The sequence below is a fragment of the Monodelphis domestica genome, chromosome 2, assembly GCF_027887165.1.
Source record: "Monodelphis domestica isolate mMonDom1 chromosome 2, mMonDom1.pri, whole genome shotgun sequence".
NCBI lineage: Eukaryota > Metazoa > Chordata > Mammalia > Didelphimorphia > Didelphidae > Monodelphis > Monodelphis domestica.
Window position 1 is genome coordinate 470490564 of NC_077228.1, and position 13194 is coordinate 470503757.

Below are 13194 nucleotides of genomic sequence, written 5' to 3' on the forward strand. Positions count from 1 at the left end.
AGATAGCCAGGTTTTTAAAGAAGAGTCACTAAATTCCAAGACCTTGGAATTCAAATTATAATGTTTAAAAGCAAATTTGTTTCATGAAGAAATGTGTTTAATGGTATCATATGTTAATTTGAAACTAATATATTTTTCTTAGGTTTACATAATAATAGGGCTTACTATTGTATAGTTGGAAAATCTTGAACCCCATGACTACATTCCCCAGAATTCCTTTTGTATTTCTCAGCATCCTTTTCCCTTCATTTACAAGAGTCTTTACTTGATTTGTATATAACTCTCTGGGACTCTTCCCTCTTTCCTCTTCTTTATGGAGACTGTGGTTTGAGTTAGCTCCCTTTTAACTCTCATTTTTATTTTAATAAATCTTATAAATATAATACTTGAGTTATTGTATATTAATTTTAATTCTTACACTATTTATATAGAGCTTTACAAATATTATATTTCTTTTTTCCTCACAAAAGCCCTGGAAAATGGTTGCAATAATTATCTCCATTTTACAAATGAAAAAACTGAGGTAGACAGAAGGTTAAGTGACTTGCCCAGGGTCATATAATTACAAAGTGTCTAAGAGTGAATAGGAACCCAGTTCTTCCTAACTCTAGGCCCAGTGTTCTATCCACAATACAAAGCTGAATCTAAATATACAACAGAGTAACCATCAGAGATAGTATTTGAATTCTGGTCATTTTAACTCAATGCCCAGGACTTCATCCACTACAGCATGCTGCTTCTAAAAATTAGATAGTGACACCTAAAATAGACCATCAGACAAAAATGGACCCAAATCCGATGCATTTACAGTAGAAAATTACACTTATAAAAAATACAAGCATGCCTATGTTCCTTGGTCTGAAGTTTTCTTTTGTTTAGAAGACAATTTCTTTTCAAATGGGCTTAATCTTTAAAGAGTTATTTATTTCACAAATTGGGCCTATCACCTTATATTTTCATCAATTTGTATCTCATTTCCTAAAACATCACTGTATAATATATATGTACTATTCAAATGAAAAATTAAGTAAAAATAATTTGATAAGAAACAGCAAGCCAACATCACTTTACTCCCTGTAATAATGACCTCCAGAGTGCCATGCACCTTATGGTTGGATATGAATATTTTAATCTATCTGAAAAGACAAGGAGTCTCCAGAACACAAACTTTATGACCTTGTTATCATAGACAGAATCGAAAAATTGTCTGATTCAGTATCAACACTGCATAGGTAAGCAGTGTAGGGGAGGGAGAGAGGAGGCAAACAAGCAGCAAGAAGCATACTTTTAATGATGTCCCCTTGGATACATTAAGTTATCATCACTTGTTTTATGCTATTGATTTCAAGGTTAATGAAACTCCCTAATTACGATCACAAAGCCATTTGTGTTCTATGTTAATTGCTGCATTAGAGGAATTGATTCTCTTATGCATTTTTACTAGAGCTCTGCTGCAAGATAGCTTAAGAGCAGATTTAGGTCAAAGCAATCACACAGAATTTGGGAAATCCTGCAAAGAAAAATGGTATAAAATTTCCCCCACTCAAGTGCTGGCACTTAAGGGAAGAGAGGAATGCTGATGAACAGTGAAGTGGAAGGAATCTAGAGGTAGTTTCAGATCCTTAATGCTGTGATTTACCCATAGTAGACATTTGGCAGGGAGAAGGATGGGGCTGAGTGGTGATGATCTTTATCCAAGAGCAGTTGTCTGCCAGCAATGGCAGTGTCTTGGTGGACTGAGAAGGGCAGGATGAGGAGGGGAAGGGAGGACAGATAAGGAGCCTTTCACTTTATGGCCTCTCCATTGACCTTGTCCCTTCCGTCAAGCAGATTATTATGAGCACTGTAATAGATTTAGTAGTATGCTACAGTGAGAAACCATAAATAAGGGGCTGACCTAGCAGTTCATTCATGGGGACTCTATGGGCAGAAAGAGCCTATTTCTTCTCTTCCTAAGCCGAGTTCTACCTTCTTCACATCTTGCCCTTTGAGTTCAGTCTGAAATTATAAGATTTTATGCCCTAGGATAAGTAAGAGTCTATAAAAAGCAGGGAGACTTCCCTTCCAAAGTTAGTCTCCATCTATTTTGAATATTCCTTGGATCTACAAGGTTGTTTGTATGACATTCCTCCACTAAAATGTGAGTTCCTTGGAGGCAGCTGGGTATCTCAGTGGATTGAGAGTCAGGCCTAGAGATGGGAGGTCCTACATTCAAATCTGGCTCAGACACTTCCCAGCTGTGTGACCCTGGGCCAGTCACTTTGACATGGGCACTGTACCCCTGGAAACCCAGGCCAACTATTATCAGGGAAAACTCCTTTGCCCTTGCATCCTTGTGACTCTTAACCTAGAAACACCCAATGACCCCACCCAGGGTCCTGAGATGTTTACCCTCTTTTGTCCTCTAGATTTAAATTGGACAAAGAAATGAATCTTTATGCCTCCAGGCAGACCCCAGTCAGATGACCACCCCACCCCACCAAATGCCTGAGGGACTTACACTCACTCTGGTCTTGTCCACACCAGGACCTAGCATCTAAAGAGTATATAAACCCCAGAACTGATGTCTTCTGGGGGACAGCCTCTCCATCCATGCTGTCCCCATGGAGGAACAGCCTTTCCTTTCATGCTGTCCTCCCAGGGAACTGCTCCCCATCTTGCTGTTCTACCTTGCTATCCTCCTGGCCACTCTCAACATTACTTTCTAAATTAATAAATCTCTTTTTTGTTTTTAAGCTAAGTTTTGGAGTCATTGCATGCTTGCAAAAGGTATCCTTCCGGAACCCAAAAAGATATCCTTCCATGCCCATAACAACTTGACTCCCTTTGCCTAGCCCTTACCACTCTTCTGTCTTGGAACCAAGACACAGTGTTGATTCCAAGATGGAAGGAAGTGTTTTTAATAAAAAAATAAAATAAAATGTGAGTTTTTTGAGGGCAGAAATTATGTTGAGCCTTTCTTGACATCCTCAGAGCTTATCACAATATCACAAAGAAAAAGTACTTTAATAAATGTTTGCTGATCAATTGATTGTCAGATTAATACTTTGAAATTATTAAAAGACCATCACCACATAGCACTGTGTACTTTAGGATGAATTCCCTAGCAATTTGCTGGCTAAGTTTCACTCCAATTGAGCAGTCACCATTTCATTTTCTCTTCCTCTTTATTCAAAACATGTTTATCTTTAGCCTCCAACCTCTAAATTTGTTTTTTTTTTTTCTCCTTGGCTTTTCCTTTTATTGCATTTCTTTTGAGAAAGAGATCACACAAAAGGAAACAAAAGAGCAAGGAAGGCAAAAATATTTGTACTTTTCATAAATCTGGTTTTCCATTGTTATCAAAGAACCAACACCTGGGGCAGCTAAGTGACTCATGAATAAGAGATCCAGGTTTAGGATGTGGGAGGTCCTGGGTTCAAACCTTCCTAGCTATGTGACCCTTGGCAGGTCATTTACCCCCAATTGTCTAGCCCTTGTTACTCTTATGCTCTGAAAGTGATGGTATCAATTCTAAGACAGAAGGTAAGAGTTTAGAAAGAAAGTATCTCTTTTTAAATTGTTTGCTTTTCTGGATACTTATTTTACATGTAATTTCTTGCCAATAGTATAGATTAGCTAGAAAGCCATTCCCGGAGGCAGAAGTATTGAGTATGGTGTCCTATCTCAAACAGAAACAGGAAAGGCACTTCCAATTAAATCATTTAGCTTCTCATTTCTCTCAGTGGCTCTCCAAGAGGACGAGTAGAAGTAAAAGTGCCAACACATATCAGTACAGGGAGTTGCCTCATGTTAGTTTCTTATATCAATAAAATCATAGGTCCAGTTCTTATATTTTTGCTTCATATTAAATTGTACGCAATGTCTAATATATTATACTCTCTGTGATAAATGAATTAGAAAGTGTTTCTATCCATAATACTGGAAAAAGTTGTTTGTACCCCCTCCCCATAATATATGTGCATAATGTCCAGGCTAGAGCCTTAATTTGTTGTTTAGTTGTTTTTCAGTTGTGGCCAATTCTTCATGACCCCTTTTGGGTTTTTCCTGGCAAAGATAATGGAGTAATTTACCATTTCTTCCTCCAGATTATTTAGTTAAGGAAACTGAGGCAAATGAGTTTAAATGGTTTGCCCAGGATCACACAATTAGTATCTGAGGCTGGATTTGAATTCAGGAGATGAAGTCTTCCTGACTCCAGACCCAGGATTTTATCCACTGCACCATGGAATTGTGGTGGCTAGAAGCAGGGATAGAGAAACTTGGAAATCACCTCATATAAGATTGAGGATGCACAGGAAGGCTTCATCTATTACCTTCCCCTCGGTACTTCTACTAGATGACACCAGTACTCTCATCTCTTTGTACCTGGCCATATTGTATTATAAATAATATGCATATTCCACATTCCAAAGAAAATGAATTACTGTTCCAAGATTTGGCTGTGCTTTTTTCTTTTGTTTACACATTTATGTAGGTTGTCCTTCCCCCCTTGCCAAGAAAATATTCTTTACATATATCCATTTCTTAAAAATCATTCTATTCCTTCAAAAATTTCTTGAGGTCAAGGATTAATGTTTTCCACATTTCCATTCCTGGCAACTGTTACAATATGCCATGTACTTAACAATGTTTGTTGAATTGACCTGAAACTTATAATATGTAATTTAAGTGATGAAGAAATCATGACAAAGCATATCTGGTTCAGGGGATTAGAATAAAAAAAAACAAAAAGGCTAGGCCTTGGCATTGCGACAACTTAGATATTAAGGAAAGATAAATATAGTTCAAGCAATTCACTAATCATTTATATATAGCTGTCCAAATATGATTAATTCATCTTAATGACATGAAGAGGTGCTTTCGCATTTGTAAAATCAAAATTTAGCTGAAAATAACACTCTGATTTATCACTTTCAACAAGAAATTTGGAAGTCTGGACAATCCTCCTGACTGACAATTTACTTACTAACCTTCTCTCCAGCTTGGCCAGGACCACCAGGGTCCCCAGTTGGACCTGCTCTACCTTTAGGACCTTCAGGGCCATCCTCTCCTCTTGGGCCCAACTGTCCAACTTCTCCCTAGAAAATAAGAAGGCAAAAGTATAATACCTGAGAAAATAATTAGCTATTGAATGACAGGGATGAATATTTACATAAAATATTTCACAATTTAATTGCTCAAAATATGTTGTATATACTTTTACACATACTCTAGTACTGAAAATGGGTTGGAAATTCAGAAAATACTAAACAAGGCAAAAATGCAAATGAACATAGAATTCTACTCAAACTGCTAGCACCCTTTGCCATTACAGTTTAAATTAAATTAATCTTTAAATCTAAGCCGCAAATATAGAAGAAAAAAGTAAGGTAATGGGTTTAATGACTCTTCAGTACCTTGTTTTAGTGGTCTAGAAAAGTCACAGTAAGGATGGTCATAGCATTGTGGATATTAGAGCTGTAAGAGACCTTACAGTTCATTGACTCCAACCCCTTCCTCTTACAGATGAGAAAAACAGAGATTAAGTGACTTGCCTAGGATAATATTGCTAGTGACTGAGGCAGTATTTCAACTTGGAATTCCAAACTCTAAAACCAGTATTCTTATCTACCATACAACATCATAGACTAAAACCTTGTGTTGCAGTTCCAGACAGGAGACAAAGATAATGGCTCCTGCTTAGAGTATAAATATTTACTTTGTTTTTCAAAACAAGACACTTTTCAAGACACTTATGACAACTCCCTACTCAAAAAAACAAAAAACAAAAACTATGATTAGCATTTGTTATATTAATTAGGAACTGCTTATTTAAATTATGAACATTTCATTTTCCCATTACAGAATTTAACTTAATGAAGAATCTGAATCACATTTATGAGTATGATGGACCCCATTCACCAAAAAGTTGACTTTTTTAGGTTATAAAGAATACCTTTTAGAGAAAATGAAGCATATGATTCCAGGAACCCACATGAAGCAAAAAAGGCCAAATGCTGCTGTTTTAATTCACATACATGCCAAGAAATGTCACAAAGTCCAGTAATTGCTTCTCTGAAATTCACTATTTGTGGACTCCTCATTTGCTCCAATAAAAAAAAAAAAAGATATGCCCAAATACCTAAACTTGATTGGGCATATGCAACTACTTATCCTTGAATATGTTTTGATAATGTAAAATGCTATTGTGAGACATATGGAATGTTTTAGTTCAAAATAATAGCCCAAAGAAAACAGATTTCTGATGACTTCCACAAAAAATGAAAATAAGGAACACAGACTTTAAAAATCTATGTAAGCAGAGGCAGTATAACCCATATGTCTCCATTTCCATTTTCTTAAAATATTTTATGAAATGATAAATTTTTGTTTGTATGTACTACTATACATTTTTTACTTACTCTGTCTCCTTTAAGACCCATGTCGCCTTTAAACCCAGGAAAGCCATCTTCACCCTAAAGAAAATATAAGCAATATGCATCTGTTTAATTATGTTGACATCATTTTACAATTGGTTAAATGTTAAATATTAATCATGCAAAATATTCACATTACAATCAATTTTGGAATTGGAAAATGAGAAACAATTCTAATGAGGAAAATGTTTCCTCTTAAATTTGTGAAAAAGAACCTATCAGTCATTGGGTTTGTGGTCACAAAGGCCTTTAGAGATCATCTAATCCAACTCACTCATTTATCCATTGGGGGGAAAAATGAAGAATCTTCATGATAATACATATGAGGTAATTATTTAGCCTTTGCTTGAATGCTTCCAAGAAAGGGGAACTTGATATCCTCATTAGATAACTCAAATGGTTTGAAAATGTTTCCTTAGATCAAGCCTAACCTCACCTTTTTGCAATACCCACTTATTATTCCTAATTTTATCCTCTGGAACCAAAAACAATTTTGTCAAATTTTGCCTCTAATTGTCAACTCTTTGAATGCTTTGTCAGTTATCCCTTCCTTCCTTGGTTCTTTTCCCCTGCTCCTCTCTTTTATACTCCATTCTAAATATCAGGCTTCTCAAATGATCTTCACGTGTCATGTGTGGCCTTTACCACCTTGGTTGTCTTCCTCTTTCCTCTCTTCAGCTTATCAGAGTCCCTTTCAAAATTTGATGTGTAGGGGGAAGCTGGGTAGCTCAGTGGATTGAGAACCAGACCTAGAGGTCCTAGATTCAAATTTGGCTTCAGATACTTCCAAGCTGTGAGACCTGGGAGAATCACTTAGCCCCCATTGCTTAGCCTCTACCACTCTTCTGCCTTAGGACCAATACTAAGGCAAAAAATAAGGGTTTAAAAAAATCTTATTCCCCAAAACTTCCAAAATGTAACGATGAATTCAATTGTGAAGCCTGTAACTACAGATTCAATTATTTATCTGTAATGCTTTGATAGAATATATCCAGATCATTGATTTGAAACCATACACTCCAAATGCATGCTCTACTCTAGCTGAAAGAATAAGATTTTATTTATGGCTGAATTCTGTACATGCTAATGAATTGACTAGGTCTATGGTTCAGTTAACAGAATTGTTCAGAATCTGCCATGTTATTGAGTTAATTGCTATTATACTAGATCAGAGATGTCAAACATGCGCACCATGGGCCACATGCTGTCCACAAGAGTGTCGCCTAAACCAGATCAAAATGTAATTGGGACATATTTTAATAAGATAAAATTCAATAAGACATAGATAATATTACATTTTGAAACTATCAATATTGGCCTACAGGGATCCTTATATGGTTTAGTGGCCTTTATTTCTACATTACTGCACTAGAGTCATGTATAAGAGGATAATTAATTCAGACACATAAGGATTATTTTCTTTGAATATTCTTATGCTTATTAATACTCATAGGGAAATAACAGTCAAATTACATTTTGATTTGAATCTCACTTTGAAGACCAAGTAAGTTCATATAACTGACAATAAATTGAGCCTTTCTTCACTCATTCTTAATTTTTCAAGACAGATAATGAATAAATACTTAATTTCTTTCTAACAGGGTTATTAAACAGACTTTGAGAGAATCAGAGTACTCTCTGTGCAATTTGGTAATGACAGATGTGTGAAAGCTCAAAATGACCACTTAATATCTTATTGACTAGTTTCTTCATTGTCTTTTCCAAAGCATAACATTGTAATTACATGCTTGCCATGTTTAAAAGAAGAGTTCATTCTTTAAGACAAAACTAGAAACCATTTTAGAGATTTTGCTTTTTATCCATAAAAGAACGCCTACCAACGTGTTTCTAACTTTGGATATTCTTGCAGAGATGACCAAATCATGTAGTAAATGTGGAGGATAAATAATGACCCTATAGTGAAAAATCCATGATAAATTATATTCCATTTGGTATCCATAACCTATTGATAGGTAAGAAAGAGCATTTATGAATGACCAAAGACAATGGTTGCACAGGATTGGCAGCTTCAGATGAAGTGTGATCTTGCATCATGAGAGGAAATCCTCATCTTGAGCATAAACCCACTGAAAATAAATCAGAGATCCATTGTGGTACTTGACTACTAGAATATCAGTTTGGGATGTAGTAGTAGTGCTGACAATCTCTTTAGCTGTTAACCTTGCATATATATATATTATCAGACCTGGATTTATAAAATTAAATATACCAAAGCAGTGCTACTTGAGATCTAGAGACTATATAGGGGAATAACAATTGTTTATTTCAGTCCTAGTTCTGTCTACTTCAAGATTACATCCATTATAATCATATCATGTTATACTTGGAAAGTAACTTAGAGATCAAGATAAAAAAAAAATCCTCATTTTACAGATAGGAAACTGAGACTCATTGAATTTATGAAGGACACTGACAACATGGAGTTTTTCCAGAGGGATGTGATCAGGATCTGTTCCCCCTGGAATAATGGAAAGAATATCAGCCTTGTAGTCAGAAAGACATGAGTTCAAATTCTACCTTTGACAAGAGCTCTGAAACTCTATGCAAGGGACTTTCCCTCTCTCAGCCTCTGTTTACTTATATTTACAATGAATATAAACAGCATCTCCTTAACATAGTTGTAACATTCACATGAAGTATTACATACAAAGAATACTAGCAAAATCTAAAGCATTATAGAAATGTTAGTTATTCTTATTATCCCAATCCCAAATATGATGGCAAAGTAAAATGGATTCTGATTCCAGGACAAATTTCCAATTAATTACTACGTTTATGACTGTGGAATTCATTGAACACCTTTAGACCTCATTTTGCTCATCTGAAAAAATAAGAATAGATTAGCTAATTCATAATATCCCATCCAAATCTCAGTCCTATAAATGGTTTGAAGTCATGGGCAAGATTTAAGGTAAGGAGCATGCACAAAATTTATGTTCAAACATCTTTGTTTTACACACATTGCATCTCATATATTCTCCCTCTGCACAAAAAGATCTGGATATACCAGATTCCCTCAAAGTTCTCTTAAGGCAGCTTCTCCTCTAGGAAGTCTATCCTTATATCCTGATAGCTTAATGTCCTTTCCCCAAAATTTTCACATGTGCATTTTTTATTATATCTGCCCAATTGAATATAAGTATCCTAAGAGACATTCTTTACATTTACTTTGTTTTGTACCCCCCAAACACCCAGCAGTGTTTGACACATTGGAGACAATAAATATTTGTTAGATTGGATTGACTGAGACTAAATAACTATCATTCCAGGAAATACTGAAGGAAAAGTATGAATCATTAGGAATGTTTCAGGAGGTAGTAAATATCCTCTTATGATATCTTAGGAAAAGGATGAGTGGTTCTTTTTTGAGACATTTATACTTAACAGATTCATGCTTGAAATGGACACTGGATGAGGTGATATGAAATTCCTTCTAAATGTACCATTCTACAAAATATTAAGGATTTCCCTTCTAAATTTAAAAGTGGCTTATAGATTTTTCTTTTACAGTGATTCCTTTCACATGTTCCAGTCTCTTATCTATGCATTTTTTATGACTGCTCCTATACATGTGCTAGCAACATTTGTCCCTGAAATGATTCTGGTATAATTCCCCAACTCTTCCTTGCTCTCTGCAAATCATCAGTTATTATCTCTTCTCAGGGAAAAAAGAAGGAAAAGAATCTATACCAGGTGCTGTTTTTATTTATATTCACTGCCAGCAGAAATTCTAAACTCTTTTGATTTTCTGCCATAGACAAATACTAATCAATGAATTGATTTTTTGAATACTGTTATCCAATTGCTGTACTCAGTAGTTGGCTTCAGAATTGGAAATATACACTGAGAAGGTCACTGTATTTATCAGAATGCATTGATATTATTATCAAAAGATGCTCTTCTATTCAAAACATATTCCTGTTTTTCAGAATAGTAGATAGCAAAATGTCTACATTAAACTTTCATGGTCTTAGTGGGCAAAATGAAATTTGTTGGTTTTTTCCCCTTACAAAATGAAACAGAATGGATTAAGTTCTACCCACTTATACTATTCTTTGATTGATGCCAAACTCATTCAAGAAGCTTTTGAAAGCATTCTGTTCTGATGGTTAGCCTGATTTCTCTTATTTGAAAGTATATTTTTGTTTGGAGGATGGGGGAAGTAGGGGAAGAAAATGGTGCCATGAGTGTTCATTTCTCTGCTTATTCAAGTGAATGAAGAGAATCAGTAATGTTGCAGATGAACACTTATACCATTTTGAAACTATGTTAATAAATGGTCCAGATGGATGATGGGTGAGTGAAAGAAAAATACATCTTGAATAACTTCTAGGTTATTCATCCCCAGAAATCTTTAGTCATCCATCCCTTTGGAGGCAATGTAGCTTAGGAATATTTTCCTGCCTAATAGCAACTCATTTAAATAAGTGTATTATATACCATTTTTCAATGCTGCCTTTAAGGCAAACAGAATTTTTTTCCCCTTATGGTCAGAAATATTTATGTGACTGACTCTCCAGCTAATACAGGTAAACATGTATAAGGGAAATTGACCAAGATTAATTTTAATGAATTTTTCCTCCCAAATATTAGTTGTTTATAATTTTTCAAATGTATTTATTTTCATAGGAAATATAAGTGGGGTAGGGTTCAGGGAGGGAGAGGTATTGCTTCTTATTCTAAGCAATAAAAGATTGTATGATAGAGCCTTTAATCCCATAATTCTATTTCTAAATGAACAAAATATATATTTTTAGCACTGCTGATTCTGAGGAGGGTAGAATATATGAAACAAATTTCTGCTTATGGAATGCTTAATTAAGTCCCTGGGCCTTATACTTGAATAACTAAATACTCTTTCTGTGCAAGGAGGCATTCAAAGGGAATCAACAACATAGATTAGCTTTTCCCACCTGAACTAGAGGTTCCTCTTTTCCCAAAGTCTATCTACATAATTCCAAGCATTAAAATAAAAAGTTTAAAAATCAGTAAATGACCCACATATTCAGATGCTTGTCTGAGAAAGTCAGGCAGAGTAAGTCATTGATTGATTCATACATTGCTGATCAGAATGCTAAAGAACAATATAAATGTCTGTTTATCAATATGAAAAAAGAATTTCCCAATCTCCTGGTTTATAACAGGTAACAAAGTGCAAAGCATTCATTCTATCTACATCAAACTATCTTTCAGGCTACCAAAAACATTCTTTAACTTGACAAGAAGTGAAGATAATGAGGATAAAACACTTTATATAAATGTATCAGTCGCTAACATTTTTGCTGTCATCTTGTTCTCATCTTTTCTGATTGAGTCCAGCTAGAAAAAAGTCCTGGGATAAATCACTCATTTGCTATTATTCTTGGTCACCTAATGATTTTTTGACTAAAGGCAGGTAGATTAAATGCTTTTTTAGTAGCTGAGCAGAAGAATGCAAATTCATTTTCTGCAGACTCTTCAAAAACATTCTTGGGAGAACTCTAAAAGCAGACAAAATTTTGAAGACTATAAATTCAAAAGGAATTTCTATACATTTTAACGTCCTCATAATGTAATCTCAGTTGATAAACATTTGTTAGAAATCTACTGCACTAAGGATAGTTGGAAACAAAGAAAGACAAAAGGCACTCCCTAATCTCTAAAAACTTATGCCATTTATATAGGTTGGTCTTGAATTGAGACACTTCTATTTAGGAGTGATGATAATGTATATAAGAGTAAACAGTATCATAGTGGGATTAAACTGTCTCTTCACAATCTCCTACAAAAGGTCTGACAATTAACTTAGCATCTAAGATGGAGTATGGGATAGGACTTTTCTTGTTGATAAGAGAGAGGAAGTAAATCAACAACTACATAACCATCAAGGATAGGTACCAGATACCAAGCCTTAATACCTGTCTTCTTGCTATTTGGTCTCTAGGTCAATCAAATCAGATGATATTCAGAGTCTGAGTCCCAACCCTACCTTCTTTCTAACTCTTAGTGATCTCATCAAGTCCTATGGAAATATTTTCTCTATGCAGATGACTCCCAAATCTGTGTGTCTCTTCTTCATCTCAATCCTTAACTCTATCACCAACTGCCAGCTGAACATATACTCTTACGCTCTCCATTTCCAACCCAAGAAGAGCACCCTCTCTTTTAGTTTGGGGTAATCCAATCTTTCTAGACATCCAGGCTCATTCACTCAGTTTCAGTTCTAACCCTCCAATCCAACTCCAGTTTTCTTACAATTCATTTCCCTTTCCATTTAATACAACTCAGCTATAACCTCCAAATTGCTGCTCCTCATACAGAATACATAATCTCCCCATTTTATCTTTCCACTGTCTGTTCCCCTTGACTGGAATATTACCTTTGCTCATCTGCACCTCCAGCAACTCAGAATTCTGTGAGACTTAGCACAATGCTCACCTTCTTTTAGGCTTTTTATGATTCCCTGCAGCATCCCAGCTTCTTCTTCAACCACTAATGTCTTTCATCAGAGACTACTTTCTATCTATACTGTGTACATCTCTTATCTACATAGTATATATATATATATATATATATATATATATATATATATATATATATATATATATATAGTGGTCTCCTCCCTTAGAATGTGGGCTTCAAGGGTCCAAGGACTGTTTCTGCATTTCTTTATACCCCCAACACTTAGCCCAGCAAAAAGCACAACAGAAGAGTCAATAAGTACATTTTGACAAATTTCTCATTCTCTTAATCATGTATTCAATCAGTTGCCAAT

General features: G+C 35.2%; 1 protein-coding gene across 2 annotated transcripts in view; it reads right to left on the reverse strand.

Moving 5' to 3' along the window:
* The window catches only part of COL11A1 (collagen type XI alpha 1 chain), a 298622-nt gene that overhangs the window by 139844 nt on the left and 145584 nt on the right, over positions 1–13194 (reverse strand). For both annotated transcript variants that reach the window (XM_001372197.4, XM_001372220.4), the window contains exons 29-30: positions 6405–6458; positions 4974–5081 (exon numbers count right to left, since the gene is read on the reverse strand). In XM_001372197.4, coding sequence (XP_001372234.1) covers positions 4974–5081; positions 6405–6458 — 162 coding nt within the window. The remainder of the gene's footprint in view (positions 1–4973; positions 5082–6404; positions 6459–13194) is intronic.